General features: G+C 43.9%; 1 protein-coding gene across 5 annotated transcripts in view; it reads left to right on the top strand.

The window, feature by feature from the left end:
• Positions 1-27,855, top strand: part of LOC124805582 (sodium/potassium-transporting ATPase subunit alpha) — a 653,503-nt gene that overhangs the window by 446,131 nt on the left and 179,517 nt on the right. For 4 of the 5 annotated variants that reach the window (XM_047266160.1, XM_047266166.1, XM_047266152.1 and 1 more), the window contains exon 1: positions 16,951-17,119. The exons of the other annotated variant lie outside the window; for it this stretch is intronic. In XM_047266160.1, the coding sequence (XP_047122116.1) occupies positions 17,105-17,119 (15 nt within the window). In that variant the 5' untranslated portion in view covers positions 16,951-17,104. Of the gene's footprint in view, positions 1-16,950; positions 17,120-27,855 lie in introns of those variants that run through there. 5 annotated transcript variants of the gene reach the window in all.

The raw sequence follows: 27,855 nt of genomic DNA on the forward strand, positions 1-27,855 counted from the left end.
TGGTGTACATCAGAGTATCCACTGCAACATTCGGAATTATTTTCTGTTTTTGTGATTGCTTTTATTTTTAAGCGCCAAGAAGGTTCCCAATTGATAATGTTCGGATGCGGTTTTATGGATTCAGCGTCTACCTTACAACCAAGGAAAACTCTCCGACGATATTGGTTGGAACAAGATACTAAATTTAACTTGTAACTGAGCAGTATTTTCCCAGCCAGAGGTGAGTGTTCCTTACGTTATGCGAGTATCTGTTTGTACGTGACAATGAGAAAGTCAGTAACTTGCTCGACAAGATTAAAATGGCCCTGCTGCTACACTTCTGTATGTGTTACTTATTTACTCGTTCGGCATTTTCTGAGGCAATTACCTCATGAAATGCTTAGCGAAATACGTGAGCTGCAATATTTTTATTGCTCTGCACTCAATTGCAATATTCTTTAAATGGTTCAAATGGCTCTGAGCACTATGGGACTTAACTTCTAAGGTCATCAGTCCCCTAGAACTACTTAAACCTAACTAACCTAAGGACATCACACACATCCATGCCAGAGGCAGGATTCGAACCTGCGACCGTAGCGGTCGCGCGGTTCCATACTGTAGCTGCTAGAACCGCTCGACCACCACGGCCGGCTGCAATATTCTTCACAAATGTCCTATTCTCTATATAAATGTTCTTGAGCCGCTCTACGGCTGAGTCAGAGAGCCTGTATGCGTCCTTCAGCTCACCCTCTAAGCCAAGCATTTCACACACAAGTAAAAAGTCCACAGATTGGTTTTTCACGCACTCTCGTTCAGGACTGTCCATAGACAACCCAAAGGCGATTCAAAGTTGTCCACAATTTCCTCGGGAGGTTGCATCATGCGTTCTTCCTGTTGGTGCCATCCACCAAACTTCAGTTCTTACGTCCACTTACAGCCGACAGTCCCTTCCAAGTTGTGTTTTAGTCGAAGCCCTGGAGATATTCGCCGACTTTCCATAAAGATGATCTAAATTTGCGTTTGTTTGTTAGGTGCTGGGTTTTTGTGCGTGGGTAGTTCAGGGTTGTCTAGGAGTTTTCTGTATGCTCTTGTAACTAAATGTAATAGCTTCATTTCAGGGAAGTGAAATGATATCCGACTCTAACATATTACCCAAATTCAGAAATACGAAACGGAAAATTGAGACGCGCGATGTATTCCTGTTGAAACTGACTGGAACGACCTGGGGTTGCAGAACAAGCGTAATGAGGACTTCAGCACTAGTTCTTGTCTACAGCGTGGCTGAATATTGTTCACGAGTCTGGATGGGAATTGCAAAGACAGCTAAAGCGGACATCCGTATGTGTGATATCTCCATATCGGTAAATGACCCTACGAACACATTTTGCAAGACCTTTTACCCACATCTTTGGAAGCACCAACGGCCTTGCCACAGTGTTTCCACGAACAATACGAGACTGGAATAGAAGAGAGTACTGACAGAGGTACTCAAAGTACCCTCCGCCACACACCGTCAGGTGGCTCGCGGAGTATGGATGTAGATGTAGATGTAAGTGGTAACACTGGTTCCCGTCAGATCACCAAAGTTAAGCGCTGTCGGGCTGGACTAGCACTTGGATGGGTGACCATCCGGTCTGCCGAGCGCTGTTGGCAAGTGGGGTGCACTCAGGCCTTGTGAGGCAAACTGAGAGTCTATGCTGTACCTCGAATTACGTGACACAGACCCACAAGCACACTTAGACTAGCATTATAGGCGTGTACCCGAGCTCTTGTAATCTGCAATAGGAAAATGATGCACTGATTCAGATAGAAATACAGTATGACAGTTGTACTGAGAACTGATTATACGTATTTCACAGCCAACGCAACACTTCGAGACACTCTAAAACCGTAGGAACTAGTTGCTAGTTACAGAGACACCATCTGACAAACGGAAAGAAGACGCATAGTGTCTCGCACACTCATCGATCATTTTTGTCCCACTTAAAAATATGAAGTATGCAACTCCGTGAGACTATTACGCAGCAGAGCTGGTTCTATTCGAAACCACATCAACTACTTGCCTTTTTTATGACCGTTTTATTGGTTAGTTACTATTATGCGCATTCTAACAATTCTTGTTATGCCTTCTACTTGGTGCTGTCGTATTTCCCGGACCATTCACACGAAACTAACCCTGCTCCCACGGTGTCCTTATGTATATGATGGTATACACATTCACCATTCGTCAGTGTAACATAAAATCAGTTGGAAGATGTGGTGGCTAACTAAACACGATGAACACTTACAACTACAGGGTGGAAAAAGTATACTTGGCCTGGAGAATATCTCATGCACCTTGGAGATAGCAACCCCGGGTAAGGATTATGTAAGCTGGGTTGCCTGTCTTACAGTTGTAAGGGGACGTTGGCCCTGTTGAGCAATGCATAACACTTCTGACTGCGTATCAGAAGATAACAAGTTCGTATCCTGGCAGGGTCGCCATATGAAACGTCCCCTTAGAAAAATTATATATGACTGTGTCTAAACTGACACAATATTTTTAGCGCAACGGAATCTGACTTTCAACAATCCCTACAAAAGAATGGCCCTGACTAACATTAACCTATACCTTTCACAAATCGCTTACCTCACAAAAATCTTCGTTACTCAAGCTATTGCAATACAGCGAGCGCCGATACTGCCAGCTAAATAAAAGATTCAAATTACTGAAGGCACTAACTACTGATAGGCATAGTTAGCAAATGAAAGTTTTTGATAGAGAACAAACATTGTATTTACCTTAATATTGTTCAAACGTCATAATATATATAGCAGTTCATGACATCCATTCCTACAAATGTACTGTTTCTGATGGACACACGTCCAGATCATCCGCTCTCAAAAATCCGCCACTCACTTCCCAACATCCACCACTGCTGGCGGCTCACCTCCAACTGCGCAACGCTACGTGCTGTTAACATCCAGCTGCCCAACACTACAGTGGCAGACAACAATGCAAACCAGCCACAGACTGCACACAGCCCTGCCAGTGATTTTCATACCGAGCGCTACGTGGCGTTACCAATATAAAAACCTAAACAGCCTACTTACACAGTGAATGAAACAAACAGCAGTCTGATTAAACTGCAGACCAGAGAATGCTCCGGAAACCATCACTTCTAGCGTAGAAGACAGATTAAAACTCTCTTTAATATAAAAAAAACTATGGGACTCGGTGAGCAAGATTGTATACTAAATGTCACAAATTCTTTCACTAATATTTCCTTTTGCATTCTGATTGGATCACACAAAACTAAAACCGTTGCGTAAATGAAAAGTAAAAATGACATTTGCAGGGTCATCAACAGTACTAGATAGTTCGTATGTTATATAGTTCTTATCCTACAGAGTAAACATTAAAAGTGATGCAGTTAATTAATTATGTAGGAATTGCTGTGAAGTTTCACATCTCAGAAGGGCAGTCGTAGCATAATATCTACAACTCAAGGCCTTTAGCAAAGTGATGTTCTTATGGATGCAATTGAAACTATTTGTAAATTACACTATCAGTTCTCTATTTTTTTGTCACCACGTCAAAGGAAGACCAGTGCTGAAGGAGAAGCTGTACTTTCGCGTCTCCTAAGAAGCGATCCTTAGAACAAATTTATGGATCTTGACAACCCGCGTTATCGTACTCAGGTTTCTACACAGGCGAACGCTATGGCTGTCCATTAGATACTAGGAAGCGAAAGCCCTGTAGCCTGGAAGGCATTTCCACCTGGTTACTTACCGCAATGGTAAAGAGTTACCAGACACTAGGTAGTATGTCCGCGTTCTGCGCAGCTATATGTCGCAACTTAAAACTCAAATGTTATCATTCTAATTGCAAGTAAATTCGCAATGTCAGATGAAGAAGAGGAATGCTGTTTTGACCGCTGAGGCGCAAAATATAAACTGTAACCCCGAGCTGGACTGACTATCTTTCAAATGGCCTACTGGGCTGCTGTAGGATTGTTTTACGTAGTTTCTCACATTTAGATCACAGACCTGCCTGGATAGCCGAGCGCGTTAGCACGCCACTTCCAGGATTTCGGGAGAAACGTCAGTCCCGGATCGAAACAGCCCGTCATATTAACTACAAGGATCGGTGTAGGATGGGAAAAAGCGACCGGTTAAAACCGATACCGGTATTTTAGTTCTGAATAACCGGTATTTTTCGGTATTTGTTTGGTCTCGGTTGTAGCAGGTGTATATATATATATATATATATATATATATATATATATATATATATATATATATATATATATATATACTCCTGGAAATTGAAATAAGAACACCGTGAATTCATTGTCCCAGGAAGGGGAAACTTTATTGACACATTCCTGGGGTCAGATACATCACATGATCACACTGACAGAACCACAGGCACATAGACACAGGCAACAGAGCATGCACAATGTCGGCACTAGTACAGTGTATATCCACCTTTCGCAGCAATGCAGGCTGCTATTCCCCCATGGAGACGATCGTAGAGATGCTGGATGTAGTCCTGTGGAACGGCTTGCCATGCCATTTCCACCTGGCGCCTCAGTTGGACCAGCGTTCGTGCTGGACGTGCAGACCGCGTGAGACGACGCTTCATCCAGTCCCAAACATGCTCAATGGGGGACAGATCCGGAGATCTTGCTGGCCAGGGTAGTTGACTTACACCTTCTAGAGCACGTTGGGTGGCACGGGATACATGCGGACGTGCATTGTCCTGTTGGAACAGCAAGTTCCCTTGCCGGTCTAGGAATGGTAGAACGATGGGTTCGATGACGGTTTGGATGTACCGTGCACTATTCAGTGTCCCCTCGACGATCACCAGTGGTGTACGGCCAGTGTAGGAGATCGCTCCCCACACCATGATGCCGGGTGTAGGCCCTGTGTGCCTCGGTCGTATGCAGTTCTGATTGTGGCGCTCACCTGCACGGCGCCAAACACGCATACGACCATCATTGGCACCAAGGCAGAAGCGACTCTCATCGCTGAAGACGACACGTCTCCATTCGTCCCTCCATTCACGCCTGTCGCGACACCACTGGAGGCGGGCTGCACGATGTTGGGGCGTGAGCGGAAGACGGCCTAACGGTGTGCGGGACCGTAGCCCAGCTTCATGGAGACGGTTGCGAATGGTCCTCGCCGATACCCCAGGAGCAACAGTGTCCCTAATTTGCTGGGAAGTGGCGGTGCGGTCCCCTACGGCACTGCGTAGGATCCTACGGTCTTGGCGTGCATCCGTGCGTCGCTGCGGTCCGGTCCCAGGTCGACGGGCACGTGCACTTTCCGCCGACCACTGGCGACAACATCGATGTACTGTGGAGACCTCACGCCCCACGTGTTGAGCAATTCGGCGGTACGTCCACCCGGCCTCCCGCATGCCCACTATACGCCCTCGCTCAAAGTCCGTCAACTGCACATACGGTTCACGTCCACGCTGTCGCGGCATGCTACCAGTGTTAAAGACTGCGATGGAGCTCCGTATGCCACGGCAAACTGGCTGACACTGACGGCGGCGGTGCACAAATGCTGCGCAGCTAGCGCCATTCGACGGCCAACACCGCGGTTCCTGGTGTGTCCGCTGTGCCGTGCGTGTGATCATTGCTTGTACAGCCCTCTCGCAGTGTCCGGAGCAAGTATGGTGGGTCTGACACACCGGTGTCAATGTGTTCTTTTTTCCATTTCCAGGAGTATATATATATATATATATATATATATATATATATATATATATATATATATATATACAGGGTGTCACAAAAAGGTACGGCCAAACTTTCAGGAAACATTCCTCACACACAAAGAAAGAAAATATGTTATGTGGACATGTGTCCGGAACTCATTTTATTACTTCTCTTCAAATCACATTAATCATGGAATGGAAACACACAGCAACAGAACGTACCAGCGTGACTTCAAACACTTTGTTACAGGAAATGTTCAAAATGTCCTCCGTTAGCGAGGATACATGCATCCACCCTCCGTCGCACCGAGCGAGGTGGCGCAGTGGTTAGCACACTGGACTCGCATTCGGGAGGACGACGGTTCAATCCCGTCTCCGGCCATCCTGATTTAGGTTTTCCGTGATTTCCCTAAATCGTTTCAGGCAAATGCCGGGATGGTTTCTTTGAAAGGGCACGGCCGCTTTCCTTGCCAATCCTTCCCTAACCCGAACTTGCGCTCCGTCTCTAATGACCTCGTTGTCGACGGGACGTTAAACACTAACCACCACCACCACCCTCCGTCGCACGGAATCCCTGATGCGCTGATGCAGCCCTGGAGAATGGCGTATTGTATCACAGCCGTCCACAATACGAGCACGAAGAGTCTCTACATTTGGTACCGGGGTTGCGTAGACAAGAGCTTTCAAATGCCCCCATAAATGAATGTCAAGAGGGTTGAGGTCAGGAATGCGTGGAGGCGATGGAATTGGTCCGCCTCTACCAATCCATCGGTCACCGAACCTGTTGTTGAGAAGCGTACGAACACTTCGAGTGAAATGTGCAGGAGCTCCATCGTGCATGAACCACATGTTGTGTCATACTTGTAAAGGCACATGTTCTAGTAGCACAGGTAGAGTATGCCGTATGAAATCATGGCGGTGAATCGAGGAAGTACAGTACATACTGACGAAACTAAAATGAGCTCTAACATGGAAATTAAGCGTTTCTGGACACATGTCCACGTAATATCTTCTCTTTATTTGTGTGTGAGGAATGTTTCCCGAAAGTTTGGCCGTACCTTTTTGTAACACTGTATATATATAGACTGTAGTAGGAAGTTCTGTTCCTTCTGCAAGACTCATATCGTCTTTGAATGATAGTGATAGAAAGAACCAACTTATAGATCTACACATCGAGTATTTATATATTGGGCCATAAATATTGGCCAATGGATTAATTCACTATCGAAGTTTTAACTATTGCCGTGTAATTGCTTCTGGTAAATGCTGTGTTTTGTCTTCCATGTTGATTGTTCATTTGAGTTTTCTGAAAGAGCATTTTCCATTTTGTCAAAGAAAGTCAACTGTATTCAAATTCCTATTAAAAAAAGCATATGTATAGCAGAGTCTTCATTCGAAATAATTAGGTAATCTTGTATCCCCCCCCCCCCCCTACAGTCACTGAACGACTATATCTTCCAGTACACCACAGCATCGTCAGCAAACAGCCACAGATTGCCGCTGACCCTGTCTGCAAGATCCTTTATGTATACTGAAAATAACAGCGGCCCTCTCATACTTCCCCGGGCCACTCCCGAGTAGGTGAATATGGGGCTGGTACCCACGTCCCATCTAAGACACACGATTCGAAAACGTTTTGACACTTTCACATAGAGTAACAGTAGACACAGATAGATAGGGTACTCAAATACTGCACTGGGGGAGATGGTGAAGGGGGTGGCGACATATAGGGCATCCAGCCTCCCTCTACCACCTTCATTGCCAAATCCAGAATATCATGCCGACTTCGTGAAGATACGGGATAAGACCAGGAAAAAGAAGAAGAAAAGATGACGTGTGGTTCTAGCAAAACAGAGATCAAAAGAGTCATAGATTTCTATCTCCACTAGTTGGCACTATGAAGGATTCTCGTGACGTTTTGATTATCACCTGGAAACAAATGAAACTGTATCCATGAAATTTGTGACGGTTCTTCTCTTCATATTCACCGTTCAATTCGATAAATTTTTCTGTCAGTGGATGACTTGTCGCAGAAGATGGTTGTAGAAGCATTTCAGGAAAACTTACACCCCATAATTTTGAAAATGCTTACTAGGCAATGGTTCCCTTCACCTGAGGAGATTAGAAGTGACTGGGTGACATGACAGGAGAATACGGGGGTGAGGTAAAATATGATATCCCACAGATGAATCATGTGTGACAGCGTCGTGTGCGGAGTGAGCTGGGGCGTCTTCACCTTGACAGACCCCGTAACCTACTCAGGATTTTTCGATAGTATGAAGTTGTGAAGGTTTGCCCCTTACGAGCATAATGCATTAGCACCATACCAGCAAACGCTTTTGCCTTTTTCGGATGTGGTGAATCCACTGTTCACATGGCTTGCTGTCCTCCCTTGTCTCAAGGTTACAGTGATACACGCAGCATTTGTCCATGGTGTTAGGTAGCTAAGGAAGTCATCTGGATTGACCTGACACATCTGGAAGATTTCCGCTGTTGCCTCAATCGGCGGTCTTTTGGAATTGGTGCGAATGGTCGCGGAAACCAGTGGGTGACGACCTACGCAATGTTCAAATGTGCAGGTGTTCAGAACTGATCCATCACCGATTTCCTCTTTTACCACTATCGACTCGATTGCGATACGCTGGACTTAGATTAATAGGGTTCCACTTCTCTCGCGATTGCCGGTTCTTCAAGGAGAGAAGGTCTGCCAATTCGTTCTTCGTCATTTAGACCACACTGCAAACGTCTGCGCCACCTGAGCGTTGTGGCTTATGATGGTGCGCTGCTGTCGTACATTTCCACCATCTCAGCATGGGTTGTTGCAGCAAATATCGAAAATCAGTTAGGGCACTATCACGTTATCAATGGGCTGCGCCATTTTGCTTTGGTTCCTTTAGCGGTGTGCTAAGGTACTGCGGCAATGGAATTTCAATGCGCACCAGGACGGCAGTAAAAGGTTTAGATCCAGCCATCAGTGGTCAAGGTGGTGCTCCACGTTCTTAGTGGTCGCCACGGTGTGGTGTTAAGAGATTGTGCTTGTTGGGGGAAACTGTCACAGGAACACGCTTCCGAAATCTTCTGACAAGGCTATGCGCTCCTTTGGGCTATTCCATTTTTCCTCAACCCCGCATTCTCCTGATAGTGCACCTATTGCGTGGCAGGCATTTCCAGAACGACCACGACGTGTTTCTCGAAATGGGACGTTTCATGAAGAGCCAAAACGCAAACTTCTATAACCAAGTTTTGCGCAAAGTCATCCATCGTTGAGAAAAAAGTGTATTAGTTAATTACATGTTTCATAGTTCATTTGGAACGACATTTTTTATCGAAATGATGAGGAACGAGTCAGTTTACAGGCTATGTATGCATGACTAATGTTAATAATAATGAACGCATTATTTTTTTAGTCTTACTCCTGCAACCTGTAACCTCCCCGCAAAATTTTCAACGACAATATTTAAATGTTAATGGGAATAGAGCAAGTGTAACCACCCCGCAGAATTTTGAAGAGAAAATAATTAATTAAATGTTAATGGTCATCGTGCTAAACGTAACCTCGCAGCAGAAATAAAAGAAAAGTCTATGATCATGAAAACGAGCCAAATGTTTGCTCCCCACAAAAATTATAGAATAATAATGACCCAAATGTAAACTCGACACAAAAATTAAGAAATGAAGATTAATCCTTAAACCCACAATAATAGGGCAGCAGCGCTGACCTTAGGCCCTGTGCAATAATTAATCTGATAAATTGATTCTGGGAGGAAAAGCATAGGAAATATTGTTTCAATTGGAATGATTCTTTTCTTAAAAACGATTGGTTTGAAAACAAAATTATTATTGGGGCATTTCTTGAACAAATTAATTACAATTATCAGATGTTATTGGCTGAGCGCAATGCTGCTTCATTACCTTATTTAACAAAATCCCTCGTCCCGAACCGTGACCAGAGACCCATGTTGACGCCCGCCGACTCCACACACACTACTTCGACTGAGTCCAACTCGCAACAGGCAACTCGCAACTGAACTCTTGCGCAGTCAAGCGCACACTAGCAACGATAAACAACTCTCTGGTCAGAGATTCTGTCATGCCTCGCCATCGCTGGTACTGAATACATACGCGTTTCAAACCATACTTAAAAACAGGTTCTTTTACTGTATAACGATTTTTAATTAGAAATTCGGCAATGTGCGGCTGGTCCCGGCGGAGGTTCGAGTCCTCCCTCGGGCATGGGTGTGTGTGTTTGTCCTTAGGATAATTTAGGTTAAGTACTGTGTAAGCTTAGGGACTGATGACCTTAGCAGTTAAGTCCCATAAGATTTCGCACACATTTGAACATTTTTTGAAATTCGGCAATGAAATAGAAGGAGTTGACCAGGAGAAATAATTTTAAGTTAGATTTAAAACTTGTTTCGCTACATGTGAGACTTTTTATGTTATTGGGAAAATGAGGTAAAATCATTTTTTCTGCTTATCGAACTTCTTTCTGAGCCATTGACAGTTTTAATAAACGGTGACAAACGACATTTATCGCCCTAGTGTTGTAGGTATGGACATCACCGTTCTTCTCAAATTGTGATCAATTATTTATGACGAATTTCACTAGCGAATACATGTATTGTGACGGCGTAGTTAAACGCCTCGCTCCTTGGAGAGGTACCAGTGATGCCTGTGAGTGAACACCACATAATATTCTTACTGGTCGCTTTTGTGCAACCAGTATTTTCTTTATAACTGATGAGTTACCCCAGATAATAATACCACAAGACATTATTGACGGGATATATGCAAAATATGTCAGGAGGTTGATTCGTTTTTATCCAAGATTAGCTGAACTTAATTGTTTGTGAGGCTCTGTAATATGCTTCTTCCAATTTAAGTTTTCATCAATTTGTACACCCAAAAATTTGGGGCATTCTTCCCTGTTTACTGATCCCTGGTCATGTGCTACAGCCGGCCGCAGTGACCGAGCGGGTCTAGGCGCTTCAGTACGGAACTGCGCTGCTGCTACGGTCGAAGGTTCTAATCCTGCCTCGGGCATGGATGTGTGTGATGTCCTTAGGTTAGGTTTAAGTAGTTCTAAGTCCAGGGGACTGATGCCCTCAGATGTTAAGTTCCATAGTGCTTAGAGCCATTTGAACCATGTACTACGCAGTGTTGGTATGACTCTATTTATTGTACAAAACTGAAAACAGTGTGGGTTTTTTTCAAAATTTAGTGAGAGTCCATAATTTTGAGAATCACTTTATTGTCCTTTGGAAAATATCATCTGCCCTCTTCTTTTTTTTTATTTCTCTCTAATGGTATTTATTTCATACTTATATTGTCTGCAGAAGTACCATTTGCCTGTTGAATGTTACGTAACGTAAAGGTCATTTAGATATTCAAAGAACAGGAGTGGATTCAAAATTGAACCCTTTGAGACTCCATTTGTGATGTCTCCCCAGTCGCTAAGATTTTCTACCTTTCCAACATTGTCTGAATCATTCAGCATTCAGCATTCTGTTTGTTAAGTATGATTCAAACCAACTGTGTATGAAACCATTAATTACATAAAATTTTAGGTTTTATAAGAGAATAACATCATTTACACAATCAAACGCCCTAGAAAGATCACAAAAAACACAAGCTGGCTATATTTTATTATTTAATGCTTGGTGAGTGAAACTATAAATAGTATAACAGCAACACTTCTGGAATTCAAACTGTGACGTGCTAAGTAAATTGTTTCCACTTAAATATGAGACTACTCTTGAGTATATTACTTTTTCGAATATTTTGTAAAAGGATGTCAATAAGGAAATTTGACAATAATTGTTTAAGTCTGCCTTGTTATCTTTCTTATAAAGATGTTTAACATTTGCATATTTTAAACTGTCTGGAAAAACTCCTGGTGCCAGTGACGCAAAGCACATATCATCAAGGGCATTACTTATTAAGTTGGAATAACTTTTCAGAATTCTGTTTGAAACTCCATAAACACCACATGAACTTTTTTTTTTTTTAGAATTTTCATAATTCTGTCAATTTCAGTGAAGAATGTTGGTGGTAAGTTTTGTGGAATGACATTTTTAATATACACTCTTCCTTTTCAAGGACTAACATTAGCAAGAAGTTTCGTGTCACCATCAGTCAGATGCTTTTCGGTAGCTTCGGCTCCTCACTTCACACTCGGACTATCTGAGATTCCTCGGCTTTGCTTCTCCTTTCACAAACGTCAAACCAATCAGCTTTTTTGCAGTAGTTCGTCCTTAATGCTCCTCTGGACGGTGTCCAACGCTGTGATTACTTTTCACGTTATAACGATCGATTAGTTTATTTGATAAAAGGGGGATCTCACTACCAAGTTGCAATATTTTTCTCATTCTATCGTTCCTGACGTGAACCAATACTCGTTTCCTAAAGTCCATCTCAAATGTTAGCAACCTGCCTCTGTAACTCCACATGCTTATGTGACAACCATGTGTCGTTGCTCTGCACATTGATCTCGCAAGGAAGAGAGATTGTTTGACGGATAGCTAGTTTATTATAACTTGCTTACTGCCTCACAGTACTATTGTACCATCGCAGTTGCTAAAATCTCTTTAGCACGGCAAGGACGTCCGAAAGCATGTGACATGCGTTTGCACAAATTTCCACAGGCATAATCACGAGTCTCATGTTAATCTCGTTTGTAGTAATCAACTATTCTCTACCAAACAGAACAGGAGATAAAGAACAGCCGTCTGTGAGTGTCGCGGAAGAAATAGTGATAACTACGTCATCCAATTGACAAAAAGCTCAATGTTTTCTAGTCTGCTTTCTCTCTCTCTCCCTCTCTCTCTTACACACACACACACACACACACACACAGACAGACACACACACACTCTCTCTCTCTCTTTTCATCAACTCTTAGGCTTCAACTGCAGATTTATACTTCATTTTCTTTCCCTCTTTTTGTCACTCATAGAAGTGTCAATCGTCCATTTAACTTCGATTCTCTCTTTGCCTGCGTACATAGATCAGGGGCTCTGATTCTAGGTAGACATAATTTCATTCCATTTGATACATCAGAAGGTATTCTTATTTCGTACTTCTGGTACACGAGCTTGTATCCGGGTTGGCCTCTAAGGGATACAATCTCTGCAACATAGCATTAACACTGGGCTTACCAAGAGGACTCTTTCTGTACACTGAAGAAACTCACGAATCGTGTGCGGAAGGGACAGACCGTACAATATTCCCTCATATGTTATGAAACTCCGCGTGAGAGCTCAGTATCCGTAGAACATCAGATTAACGGAAGGCACTGAAAGTCCACGGAGAACGACAACGCGCGCGATATCTCGTCGACTACGTTTCCTACTGGAAATACTGAGCAAGCTAAACTGTAATGTGTCTGTAGAAAGACTTGATTACCTCGAGCTAAAGTCACGAGATTTTCCGCCTCATATAAGATTCGTGAGGTCAAAGACAGACCATATTTCTGTAAGTCGTAAAAATAGTGCTTCGCAGCTGCAACGACAATATCATTTTAATCAAATGGTTCAAATGGCTCTGAGCACTATGAGACTTAACTTCTGAGGTCAAAAGTCGCCTAGAACTTAGAACTAATTAAACCTAACTAACCTAAGGACATCACACACATCCATGCCCGAGGCAGGATTCGAACCTGCGACCGTAGCGGTCGCGTGGTGCCAGACTGTAGCGCCTAGAACCGCTCGGCCACTCCGGCCGGCTCGTTTTAATAAGTTAGTACATCCAGGAGAACACCTGTAATGTTATTTCCAGTGCAGAGACGTCAGTAAATGGATATTTAGTTCCAAGGTAGTACTGACCACGAACTGTGCGCTTCCTGACCTTATTTGTGGTAATCTCATAGGTAAATAATCTGACCACGCGATCGCTAAATTGATACACTATTCTGTGCAGCATAGTACTCCCTAATTTCTATCTGCAGAAATATTTTGTGTTTACGAGAAATAAAATCGTTCCATTGATGCGATAACTATGTTGATACGTTAGTCTACCTTCATACGCCGCTGAGTTGCCAGTTGACATGTCCAACGAAATCAAGGACTTGTTAGCTCCTATATCTTGATGTATCCTCCGTTATAGTTGTATGTACATGAAATTACCTGCACAACAGCATTATTAAAAAGATCCTGGATTTCTGAGGAACACCGACATTAAAAATACGTGAGCTGATAACAAGTTATTTGTCTATACTTGGAACTGAAAAGAGGATAAAGATGTAAATGAAGAAACTGAAGGTATGATTCCAGCCATTAAGTGGACAGGAAGGCGTAGCACCTAGCGTGAGGAAAGGATCTGTTTAAAGTCGTTACTAGATCAGGGTAATCAGGTAGGTACGATGCGTGCTGAGTCATTCATATGCAACTGCCTTAATCCAGACTCAAGCTGTCGACGGAAAACACTGTACAGGTAGACAATGTGGAAAAATCTACTAAATATAACTGTAAGCGTTGTATGTATCACTACGTTTACTGGAATTTGTGATCGATTATTACTTTCATTTTAAGGGAGGCGGATTACAGCTGCTTTTCCTTGTCCTTCTGTAACATAACTAACTGATTAGAGGAAAGTATGTGCGGTAGAGATACATAACATTTTACCAAATTTTTGTAATTACTTCAAAACGAAGCATTCCACCTCAATAAGTTTGTTCTGAATATGTGCTGTGGGACATTCAGATAACTATCATCCATGTGACTAAAGCAGTTTAAAAGCACAGCGCCTACCTTTCACGTTCTATTGAAAACGACATCTCATTGTCAATGACAGAGACATACGCTCTACAGCGGAATCCTTCGTCCTCAAGACGAAGTTAAGCGGCGCCGTCTTTGTTTCGTGAACAACGGTCGATTATTCCCTCCTTTGTGTGGAAGCAAAACCCACGTTACACAACTAAATTATGACGACGATAGCGAATGATTTTCTCTGTTACTAGAATGCGCAGTGTCTTGTCACTCTGCAAGAGACTGTGCGATGTCTGGAGAATGGATCGACTGGTTCCTGGAACGAGAGGAGGAAGCAGCACGCGAGACACTCGTTGTGGTTGACCTCGAGTGGTTCTTTTTTTTTTTTTTTTTTTTCCTAGCGCGCTACTGGCATCTAATATCACTCCTCGCACCAGTATGCGAACAGCTTGGAAGTACCTGTGTTCAGCATTCCCACGGCGAATGAAATTTCTACTTGAGAATAAGTAACGCTATAACTAATTATGTCAGAGGCTCCTCCGTAATTTGAAGTTTATGTTTGCTCTTTTCTGGAGGGATTTCGCCACGAGGCTAATTACAGATAGGTCCTGTACCAGGATTTTCAAACGAATTCTTTAACTCGAGAGGGATGTTCGACGTACGTGATGTCTCTGCGAGGGGAATCTCCGTCGCTTCTAGAGATAAAGAAATTCTCCGTTTTGCAGCCACTTAATTCTATTCTCGGGATAGCGCGAGAAACGCTTTGTACGAACACGTAATAACGCCTAACCGGAGAATAAACGCGTGATAACTGAACCTGTGATCCTGGCTGGGTTAGTGAAGTTAACAGGAAAACAAATTTTGACAGTGTCGGGAATACTTACAGAATTAGTGATGACAAGATTGTTTGTTAGAGCGAGGAAGGAGAAGAAACGGGGACATCACACAACATATATGGAAGAATTTGACGATTCCAAGTTTATAGAAAAATTTCGTACTACCATTACTTTTCGATCTCATGCTTGGGAAACTGGAGCATATGAATGAATTGTGAGACTAGTTCCTAACATAAAACTTTTTGCTTATTTGATATTGGTACTGCGTAAATCAGGTACATAAAAACGATCGTTTCTGCCAAAACAGTCTCTCTTATTTGGCGTGTATTAAAACTGCTGCAATATTAGAAAGATCTATTTCGTTTTATCTAGCAGACAATAGGAAAATAGACGTAATCATATCGAGAAACCTCACCAATCTTGGGCACTATGCGTATTAACGGCTTTTTCAGTATTAGACAACGACATTTTGATTTTTCATTTAGCAAAACGTTTGACAAACTTTGATGAAATAATAGATTCTTTCGCTGAAAGGAAAGCACACCATGTAAAGCTGTAGCAAGATTCGAGAGAAAAAAGTGCAAGTTATGTGTCTATATTTGGAACTGAAAAAAGGACAAAGAGGGCAAGAGTTCTTATTCTCCCGGTCACAAATAAACCCACCCAGTACTAATTGTGAGCATTTTTTTTTTTTTTTTTTTTTTTAAGAGGAGGTAAGATGTCAAACCGGCTGATTGGAAGCGGAAGAGGCTTGATGGCTTTCATTACAGAATATACACATTTGAGTTCCACATAGCGAAGTACAGTGAGTGCGCTATAAGAATGCTATATGAAGATGAGTGCGCTGCACTTTGGCGCAATTAACACCAAATAACATATCGAACTTTTCCTCGAACATATTCGTTTTACATACCGGTACCAAACTCTTCAGAAAGAAGTGCACTACAAAATGTACATATTTTTGAAAAATAGATTTTTTTAAATATTTTAACGTCTTATTTCAAACTCTGGAGGGGGCGCCACTATCATGTTCTTGCCCCGGCTCGGAAATACCGTAGATTCGTTGCTGCTGGTGCTGAATTGCAACGGCTGACGGTGTGGAATACGAAAATGGAACAGGAAAGCGATACAAATTACCTTACTGGTAAGGTACAATTAAAATGAAGAAATTTTAACACAATACGCTCAAGTATTTGCACACGATCCGTATCAGACGAACACGACGGTAGAAGACTTAGTGTGAAATGTATGTTGCAATGTTATGTGGCCAGATTTCCATCCATGAACCGCGTAATCCTCCACGTCCAGCATTTCGTCTTAGTTTGAGTACTGGGCGCTTTACAATAATCTTCGAACGGGAGGTGTAGAACTGAACGAAATTCCACGCTGAAGCGGTAAGATTCACATTCATTAAAGGTTTTCAGCTTCACGCACACGTTTAGGCAAGAAGCAGATAAACGAAAGCAGAAAGCGGGCAGAAGACACTAGAGCGGGAAAAAAGGCACGGTGTCAAGCCGATACATCAGACATCCGTGCAGAATTGCAGTGAGCTTAGATAAACGTGTGGCTGCTGCGCTATCTGCAGGAAGCTCCAGCGCGAAAGACCGCCGCCGAATCGGGCTACCGAGAACACCCGAATGCTTCCGGCGACAGCCGAATAGCGGCGGCCATTGCCGTGACGCAGTGTGACGTCAACGTCGGATAGCTCCCGCTCAATAAAGTGGACTTGTCGCAGGGTCTCAGTTCTCGCCTGGGAGCAGGGCGGTACAGTTTAGTGAGTGCAGCCAGAGAACATCGGACAGACACCTCGGGACGCAGAAGGAGTAAAGTTCTTACGGTAGTGCCTGTGCCCAGCGCCTGGGACAAACAACAGCAACATGCCTTCCGATAAGGTTAGTCGCCATAGCTGCCTAGGAGCAAGGCCTGTGTGATCGTCGGACATCCTGCAGAACTGCACGTTGGATGCCAGCAGTAAAAAGTGTTCCGATGCGTATTTGTTCCCTCCCTGCTCTAGACGCTTTGTGTTGCAGTCCAGAATAGCTTCGAATGTAGAGCTAAATATGAGATAATGCTTTTCTGTATAGCGACGTTATTTTGAGGTTAGCTTCTGCGATGTGTAGTAGAACATAGGCAAGAAGTCGGCAGCTCAGCGTTTCCTGCTGTATCAGAGCCAGCTGAGGAGCGAACTACGTTCAACATCCCCAGCTTCAGGCTGGAAGCTTTGATTGTCTTCTTTTCGAAGTTGAGAAGATTTACAGCACTACGGTAAAAGTTCAAAATTTCATTGCATTAGTAAGTATGCCTGTCAACACTTTTACGTAACCTACTGACGTGAAAGGCGGTAAGTTCAGTGTGTCGTGCGATGGGCAAAAAGTTTGTTTTCGTGAGTGTAACATCTCAGTAGTCTCTTAGACGATATGGCATAGTAGGCACTCTTTGTATCACAGTAAATGTCTTACAGAACTAGCAGCTTCAAGACGAAGGTGCGCCTGCGAGATGTGTTCCCACTAACATCAGGTACACTGTTTCAAAAAGTAAAGTACCGCAATTTTTGCGACTTTGCCAAGAGAAAGCGGAATTAGACTGTTTGTCTTCGCCATATAATCGCTCACGACAGCATTTTCAGTTCTCAGCTCAGAGTATCGTCTTTTCGTTGCATTGCGAATACGCACATTTCACCGACTGGCGTTCGGTTTATGCCGTGAAGCACCTTGCTGACGCCCTCACGCCGAGAACAGCCGCTAGAGGTCGCGGGTATGTCGAACTGAGAAATATCGATTGCGTTCTGCGCAAGCGCCGCTACTTGCCTAATAAACAGATCGAACACAGGTGTTTCTTTATGTGTATGATTGCTGTCGAAAATAATGTTACAGAGAAGGAATTCTCGGAGACTAGATTGCGAGAAATAATTTCTTGGCATTATGTTACACGGAAAGTCTCTGTAATTATTTCTGTTTGATGTTATAGTACAAGCGGAATGGGAATACTGGAATACTCGTGAAATGATGTGCAGTATATGTCCGGTGAGAATACGCACGTGTTGGTCAACAAAATTCGTAGACAGTAGCACGATAAGCGTAAACGAAATAACATCTATTGATGATGTTCTCAATGAGCTCATTTAACCACTCGAAAAGTCAAAGAACGTAATCTATAAATCAGAGTAATATAAAACATTTAGTGCCGACTGCTCCCAGTAATTAGTGGAGTAGTGTAAGCTCTGAATTAATAGAACAGCACACAACTTCGCTTAATGAATACGAAGATTCCCCCTCTAGCTGAGTTACGAAATGGAACTTGCGCAACAGAACGAAATGGTTGAAATAAAGAGAGTGGAAAATTACGAACACATGTATAATCCTTTTATAAACTGCGGTATCTTTATAGCAGGATAGATAAGACTGGCGGACACGAGAGATCCCTTAACTGTTGTTCCCTGTTTTGAGAACTACTGATGTAACAGAAAGCATAATTTATTTAATGATATAGTACTCATATCACCATGTGAAGTTGAAGCATTTTTTCTCTTCTTGTTTCTTTTGACAATGCCAACTGCACCCTCAGTGAAATTCCTGATTGCCGGAAGATGGTCAGGTTTACAGTATCAGTAAAGTAGCCTCTCCGAAAATTGTTGGAGCGTTCTAAGCGGCGCCGGTGGATGGCGATTGCTGGCCGGTCCTGACAGACGAGCGGCTGGATTGAACGAGGTCGTGTCGGGAGGGGCAGCGGGCACATCCTGAGGGCGTTACGCCACCTCCCGGCTCTGCCGTGGCGCAACCCAGCGGGGCGCAAGGTCGCCTTCCTGAGAGCATTGTTGGTACCAGTACTGAAGTCCGAGTACAAACTTAAGTGCCTCTGATGTGGAGAACGCTTAAAAGAATTGTGTGATTGGATTGAAGAGTTCCTAGATAACAGAACGCAACATGTCATTCTCAATGGAGAGAAGTCTTTCGAAGTAAGGGTGGTTTCAGGTGTGCCGCAGGGGAGTGTCGTAGGACCGTTGCTATTCTCAATATACATAAATGACCTTGTGCATGACATCGGAAGTTCACTGAGGCTTTTTGCGGATGATGCTGTGGTATATCCAGAGGTTGTAACATTGGAAAATTGTACTGAAATGCAGGAGGATCTGCAGCGAATTAACGCATGGTGCAGGGAATGGCAATTGAATCTCAATGTAGACAAGTGTAATGTGCTGCGAATACAGAGAAAGAAAGATCCCTTATCATTTAGCTACAATATAGCAGGTCAGCAACTGGAAGCAGTTAATTCCATAAATTATCTGGGAGTATGCATTAGGAGTGATTTAAAATGGAATGATCACATAAAGTTGACCATCGGTAAAGCAGATGCCAGACTGAGCTTCATTGGAAGAATCCTAAGGAAGTGCAATCCGAAAACAAAGGAAGTAGGTTACAGTACGCTTGTTCGACCACTGCTTGAATACTGCTTAGCAGTGTGGGATCCGTACCAGATAGGGTTGATAGAAGAGATAGAGAAGATCCAACGGAGAGCAGCGCGCTTCGTTACAGGATCATTTAGTAATCGCGAAAGCGTTACGGAGATGATAGATAAACTCTAGTGGAAGACTCTTCAGGAGAGACGCTTAGTAGCTCGGTACGGGCTTTTGTTGAAGTTTCGAGAGCATACCTTCACCGAGGAGTCAAGCACTATATTGCTCCCTCCTACGTATATCTCGCGAAGAGACCATGAGGATAAAATCAGAGAGATTAGAGCCCACACAGAGGCATACCGGCAATCCTTCTTTCCACGAACAATGCGAGACTGGAATAGAAGGGAGAAACAATAGAGGTACTCAAGGTACCCTCCGCCACACACCGTCAGGTGGCTTGCGGAGTATGGATGTAGATAAAAGAAGCGATGGACGCGTCTTTAGGGTTGAAACACTCGTTAATAATACGAAGGGCAAATTGGTTTCTTACTCAGTTTTTCAGTCTGACATACGTACCTTTCATCTGCATACCTGGAATTTCAACTTACGGAGATGATGAGCTACTACCACGAGTATACATGTTCTCTAATTGTTTTTACGATATCTTGGCCTGTAGCATAGAGACTGCCCTTTTTTCACGCATCGAAGCAAGAACAGTGAGTAGCAAGTATTTACTGTCTTCCAACCAGTCGTCGAGTCAATAGGATACTTCCAAATACGTGGGATTTTTGTGTGGTTTACGATAACAGTCGCAGGCTACGATTCATCAAACCCTTCGTACTGGACATAACTAATAACAAACACAATACTGTAATCAGAAAGAAGAAAGAAGCGGCATTTATATGACTCAAAATCATCTAGTATACTTCGGAATATTTTTCGTTATCTGCATTCAGATTTTCTATCGTTTACTGACATGTCCCTACGTCTTAAGCTTTGGCTATGTACAGGATGTACGGTTCTAACAAGACAGTATAACTGTTTCTCTTGCCTCCAGCACGCGGCAGTCACTGTGCAACACCATGCCTTATTCTTCACTAAAGTTACTCTTGCCTTTCGTTACCTTCCTGATACGGATCCGAAAGTTCACAAAATAGTAAAGAAATAATACACCCGACAGGTGCTCGTTGCGTAATTACCCTTCTCAACTGCACTACACGCCCTTTCCCATTTAGTGATCTTCCAGGGGTAGATTACAAAACAAGGATTTCCACAATGCAATAATTAATTCAAGAATCAATTTCAGCTACTATACCTCCCCGTTACAATGATGAAGATTTAGGATTTAGCGACCTCGACATTCTACCGACCGCTTGAACCTTCATTGGAACATACCACGGTGGTCAGACTACTCTACGAGCTCATGGCGCAGATATAATTCTTGTCCATCGCCGAAGGAATTACAAATAAATAATTAGCGTGCTGGCGTTGTAAACTGCCCACCGATCAAGGAAGCTCTTTATTATCGCGCATTTACAATTTCTTGGTGCTGCACGCAATAATCATTCCCAGCTTCACCGGAAAGCGAATGGCGGGTAGTGGATTATTGGAATTGCCTCCGTCTCACGGTGCTACATTCCCGAAAGAGAGCTACAGTGAGTTCTCGACTTCGGGGTATCGACCTTGCACGTTCCACGACTTCGCCAGCGAGCGCCTACGTAGACAAAACACACGGACGGGCGTGCTCCGGGACGTGCACGCAGTCTGCATTGCAGACCTCGGCACCCGTCTAGTTACACCTCTACTGTCTCCGCGCTTGTGCCGTGTCCCCCAACACTCTTGTTTCGATGTATTTTAGGCAGGCAATCTAACGTACATCGCCTTCTGAAGTAATAAAAAGATACCAAAATCCGGATCAAACAGATTTGACATACCTGAACAATAAGTGGGAAATTAATAATAAGCCTCAAACGGAAGTGAATGATAAGCAAAAATAGGAAGCCAAATTGCACAAGGAAGTTGGCTCAATTAAACTTGGTGCCATCTGTGAAACGTTATCGATTTGGGGCTACTCTGTTTATAGCAGCAAATGATTGGACAAAATTATTTATCTTGGTGCTCACAAAATCAATATTGCCAATTGCCAGTTTATCAGGTGGAATGAAATAATAAAATATTTATTTCCTGCGCAAGAGATGCTGCAGCTGGGTAGAGAACATAAAGTGCGAAGAACGGCAAAGTCGATTCTACTGAAATTCATAAACCGGCGCAGCTGCTTCAGTCGACCTCAAAGATCTCATACAACAGATGAGACTTACTGGGATAGCGTGAGCAATCTTTTCCAGTTATAGTTGCAAAGAACGATATAGTTCATATAATCTTGTAATAAGAGCAATGCCCAATTACATTTGTGGCTGTACTCTGTACTCACAAGATTGTGATTGTGCTTAATGTGTGTGTAGATACCTCTATGAAACTGTATATCTAAGCGAGCATGTATGGTAGATTCCACTGGATAGATGTTTCGAGAGCTCTCGGCAGAATTGTTTGAGAAGTTTCTCCCATATTCCAGTTTTGGTACTGTGCAGTAGCGCTGAATGGTTTTCAGATATATAGTAAACTGGCTCGAAGTGCCCCATCGGTCGTTGGTAACCACTGCCAATAATGTCAGAATTTGCTTTCGTGTTCGGTGCGCACCAGTCATCTCGTGAGCTAGAGAGTTGTTTAAGCAATCTCCACGGTTTTACTCAAACCTGCATCCCGAAGTTGGCTGTTTATGACAGGTTTGGAATGAATGGTAGATACAGATAGGTATCACAGCAGTGTTCAACGCTGTCTGAAGAAACATGTGTGTTAAAAACAATTTTGTTTCAAACTTAAATTTTTTTCGGACGCTCTTCTGTCGAGAACACCATTACGTAATTCGGCCATCAACCCAGCCAGCCAAAAGATGTTGCCGGCTGCCCGCTACATCGGCGCCTGAAATTTGATATTGTCAAACTGGAGCACGCGATCTGTTTGAAACACACTTTTATTCACAAAAATCTTGATTGTATTTGGTGGATTTGACAGTTACCGGATTCGACTATAATGAATAATCAAAACCAGCATCTTCTAGTCGTGACGACTTGACCCTGACTCTTTAAAGAAAATGCTTGATTTGACGATGCTTCATTTGAGTGGAAATTGGCTAATTGCAAAATCCACCGAAAACGTCCAAGACACTAGTGAATGGTAGAACAGGCATACCATTAATACACTGCTGCCATGAATGCTGATGTCAGTCTTCGCAAACGAAGCCGCTACTTTTCCTCGAAAAAGCCGTTCTGTTGACCTCATGAAACTGAGTGAAACACGTCCAGTGCTCTCACAAGGAAAAATCATTGACAGTACCGGGATCGAACCCAGGTGCTCCACGTGAGAGACTCGTTGACCGTTGAGGTACGAAGGGGCACATTGTGTTTAGCATACTGAGGTATTTCTTAGGCTGCTACCTCATTAGGGAAAATATCACAGGAATGTAAAACATCTCGAATCATTTCCGACTGAAGTATACACAAATTACGAAAAAGAGAGTAACTGACAGGAAGAGATGTGAGCGCTTGCAGACAAGGCATGGCGTCGGCGCTTCTGCCTTGCATGTGTATTTGACTTGCGGCTGGTATACTTGTGGACTGGGACAACTGGGCGCGTTTGTGGTGCGGCTGAGGTGAGTTTGTCGCCGAGGCTCGGCGGCTCACCGCGGCCAACGACTGTGTGGCTCGCGTGCGTGCGAAGGCCGAGGGCGGCCGCACAGGCCTGCGTGCGCCCACGTCTTGCCATCACGTCACCACCTGTGCTACAGTGTGACCGGTATGTTGCTGGAAATTGGTGTACCGGACAAAAAAACGAAAGTGCAAATGGAAAAGTGGCTCCCTACAAATAAATTCAAGCAGTCGTCGACCTAAAGGTTAACGCGCGTCTTATTTACTACCGTCGAACGAAGCGTACAGTGGTTGTAGGTTTACGCCAACAACAGTCAGAAAGCGTCTCTCCAGCCATCGTTGAAAGGTCTCAGCCTACATGCTTGCGTTGACACACGACTAATTTCCGACTAGTGCCGAGATCGGAAACAGCATAGTACACGTCTTTAGGGTATTCCATGCCTGCTGTCCAGTCAGTGGTTGAGAAGTTTATGCTTTGGTCTCCTCGCCAGTTATCAGTCGACAGTGGCATCATATTTCCACTATCCTTTTCGTCTCTGCCTCCCCGTTTTCATCTGATGTCCCATCAGTTCGTCTCTTCTTCTGATAAGGGTCTTCCATAGACTTCTTTCCTTGCTTGTCCATTACAGTAAATCTTGATTTCTCCCTTTACCTGCCGGCGGGAGTGGCCGAGCGGTTCTAGGCGCTACAGTCTGGAACCGCAGGACCGCTACGGTCGCAGGTTCGAATCCTGCCTCGAGCATGGATGTGTGTGATGTCCTTAGGTTACTTAGGTTTAAGTAGTTCTAAGTTCTAGGGGACTGATGACCTCAGCAGTTAAGTCTCATAGTGCTCAAAGCCATTTGAACCATCTTCCTTTACCTGCCCACTTAATTTTTAACAACTATCTATTGCAGTACATTTCAAATACTCTTCTCTAGGTCAAAAATATCCAACGTCAAAAATACCCAAAGTGCCATTCACATAGTGTACCGCAAAAGCAGAAATAGTAGTTCCCATCTCACTGACTGATACCAATGGAGCGCTGTTCGAATCTGGCTCACTTTACACATTAAGGAAGTCGGTATTTTCCTATGCATTTTGGTCGCTGCTACGTTTTATGTCTATTGAAGTAAGCCGTTACGTCATCCAGAATTTCTTCGAAGTCTCCCTTATTTTCGATAGATAACAAGGCAACCCATAATTTACAAACATTGCAGTAAACTGTTGCTGGAGTCTAAAGGATTCTCGTGAACTAATACTGGGAATCAGCAACAGTTGTAACACGGGAAGACTGATCCACAAAACGTATGTCAGGCGGTACCATGGTTGTCAACGGGGACTTGACGTTTTACTTTCAACGGACTGGGTTTCCGTTCCTAGGCAAGGCATATAGCTCAGAGCACGAAACTGAGAGGAAGATATACAACCGTTACAAGGAATTTGCAGGTAGCCCATATGTCTTTTCATTCCCTAATATCAGGATTCTCTGGAGGATTACAAAGGCGTGTAGGCATAACATTTCATCTCAATAACGTGCAGTGTCGAGCCAACAGGCTCACACCTGTCGACTTTTGCTTATATAGAATGACCTCGACAGTGCGTGGGGAACTCAGAATAACGCTAGGGGAAATTTGGAAGAACAGGTGGATGTTGTTCAGATCAAAAGTAATCATCGAGAATGGTTAAATTTGCCACTTAGAGATACATATTTGTAATTTGGAAAGATGAGCTAGCTGAGTTACAGAGCATGGTAACAGTATCGTTGCCATTTGATCCGATACGAGTGACTCGATTTTCAGTGACTCAATTTTCAGCTGCTGTCGTGCAGAAGGTGGACCTCGAGCCGGAGAGTGCAGGCAGTGCCACCAGCAATAATGACGAAACGCGGTCACTACCGCCCCCTAACTGAGTGCGACTGCCGCCACAGAGATGATGTCAGAAGCAGATGAGAAATACAGAGCTGCGAAAATTTCGCGAGTCATGGCTGCAGAGGGCAGCAGCCCGCTGACCTAAGCTGATAGCAGCCTTTCGCGGGGTTCCTCCGATATAGGTTTTCCATCTCGCGTACAATTTCCCATGTAAAAGTCCGGCAACCTATTACTGCATCTCGTTTTTTTTTTTTCATTTGTAAAAAAGCTTCGCATTTGACGAATCCTACAGGTCAGTGTTCTGTGCTGTATTTTGTGCTGGTAAATTGTAGGAGGGCTTCATTATGTATAGGATGGTCAGAAACAGCCTGAAAAGCTTGGAGGGTAGGTTGTGCTGAGAAATAATTGTTAAGCAAAAAAATTTGATGTGTTTCGCCGTTTCCGAGTTAATTAGCCTTGAAGTTAGTCGTGCGGGTGCGCGCAAACTCAAGAGCCCGCCAGATACAATCAGTGCAGTTTTTCTCATAAGACAGATGACAGCGCAAGATACTGCTCAGCCTTTGGCTCGGGTTCTATGCTTACTGCCGGGCCGGCCTGTGTGGCCGAGCGGTTCTAGGCGCTTCAGTCTGGAACCGCGCGACCGCTACGGTCGCAGGTTCGAATCCTGCCTTGGGCATGGATGTATGTGTTGTCCTTAGGTTAGGTTTAAGTAGTTCTAAGTTCTAGGGGACTGATGACCTCAGATGTTAAGTCCCATAGTGCTCAGAGCCATTTATCCTTACTACCGTCCCAGGTCAAATTTTTATCGCTCTCCTGTTCGGTTTTAGGAAACCAAACGAAGAACTTATCTGGCGACACCGTCTCTTATCTAATTTTTTTCTTAACAGTTATTTCTCAGCGCAACGATTCCTGCAACACCCTTACAAGCTTTGCAGACTGTTTCTAACCACACTGTATAATTGGTACTTTTGTATCCCTCCTGGAAGGCGGCGCGTGGTTCTGCTCCCGTAAAACTGAAGGGTAGGCCGAATGTAGGAAGCGAGTAGGAGCAGATGAGGTAAAACTCTCGTTACTGCGAATAGGTTAAAGTGGTTCTACTGTATCACAACAATATTAACTTGAATACGTAAACTGTCACCTAACTTTGGCTGAGATGAACGTAGGGGCGAAGCCGGGTGTATGAAGGCTAACAAGCTACAGAGGCAAACTCTGTAGTGGCTCGCCCACTATGAACAATGTTTGTAGGTTGTCTCAAATGGGCAGAATCTGGAGCGGCGCTCGTGGAGCTGCACAGCGCCGGCTAGAGGGCGCTGTCGTCGGTGTCGTAGTGCCAACCTAAGAATTTGTACCTACGCCGAGGCATCGTAACTATCGATACCACAGGTATCCTTCCAGAAATCGTCAGCAGATTTCAACTCCAGTAAGTACGATCGTCAGTCATATTTGCCTGTAACCATTTTATCATTGTGGAATGCAGGAAAGCATGTTATCTTTGTAGGGAAAGTAATTTTGATTCTCCAGATTCCGACAATCTCTGCCTGAAATTGTTCGTCTGACAAAGAGATTCCTTACGTTTGTTAAAGCTATTGCTCGTGGACAGTGTTGCTCAGGATCAAAGTTAAAGTGGGAAAACACATGCTTATTGACTGAGCAATGGCAAGACTGTGTCCGTCGTGATCATTGTACCATGCAGATCATCGCAGAATCTAGGTGTTTGGATTTCTATAATATTATTTACCGAAAGGTCAGTTTTTCTGGGTCCCTCGTTACCTGAGTATATCCTCTGTGTTATATAAAATAATAGCGCTGTCTTAAAATTATCCGCTTAGGGAGGGCTATTTTACCAAGACGCAGTCGATTGATGGTCCCTCCGGACTCGCATCACAGCGTGTCTGCTTCAGACCCTCGTCCGGCTGCACAGATGTAGATTTGCTGTTATTTACACAAGTAGTCATTTTCGTTGAAGAGGTTGTAACGGGATGCCATTAAGAAACTACGGAAAGGTATCAGCGACCTCTGTTATAGATGGCACTTGGAGCATGGGTAAGTACAAGTCGCAGCATGCAATGCGTTCGTAGGTGTGATCACTGGCGGTGCCTGTGGGTAGGAGGCAGAGGGTGAGGAACTGGGTCAAGGGCGCCAGACGCGCGCCTGCGCGCTGCTGACCCAGTTGCTCCGTACTGACCGCCACTGGCTGCCAGCTGCCTTACCAGAAGCCGAGCGATGGGCTGGGGAGGGGGGATTGGTGAGGGCGTAGTCTGATTACTGGCTCATGGAACATCACGCCCTTTCCTGGGCCAGGTGATACATGGACTTCCTCTCAAACCGATCGTCGTTCTGACTGTATCTGCGACTTGCCTATAATTTGTTGTCATTTGTGGAAAGGCTAAACGGTAAAACGTGAAGGTGGCCGTTCCAGTGACACCGAAATCGAAGGACGTCGGCTGCATGGCGGTTCCGAGACATACCTGTTTATGCATGGAGTAGTCCCAGTACAACAACGTCTCAGATAAAGGTGGGCACGATAACAACACCCGTCCACTGCTTGTTTTAAGATGGTGGTGTCTAGCTCCGGGAGCAGGACAGCAAAGTCGACGATGAAAAAAAAAGTAGGACCAGTGTCGGACTTAAAGAACCATATCAGACTGAATAATAACCGCAGAACTACCTTGACATGGTCG

This window comes from Schistocerca piceifrons, chromosome 1 (genome assembly GCF_021461385.2).
Source record: "Schistocerca piceifrons isolate TAMUIC-IGC-003096 chromosome 1, iqSchPice1.1, whole genome shotgun sequence".
NCBI lineage: Eukaryota > Metazoa > Arthropoda > Insecta > Orthoptera > Acrididae > Schistocerca > Schistocerca piceifrons.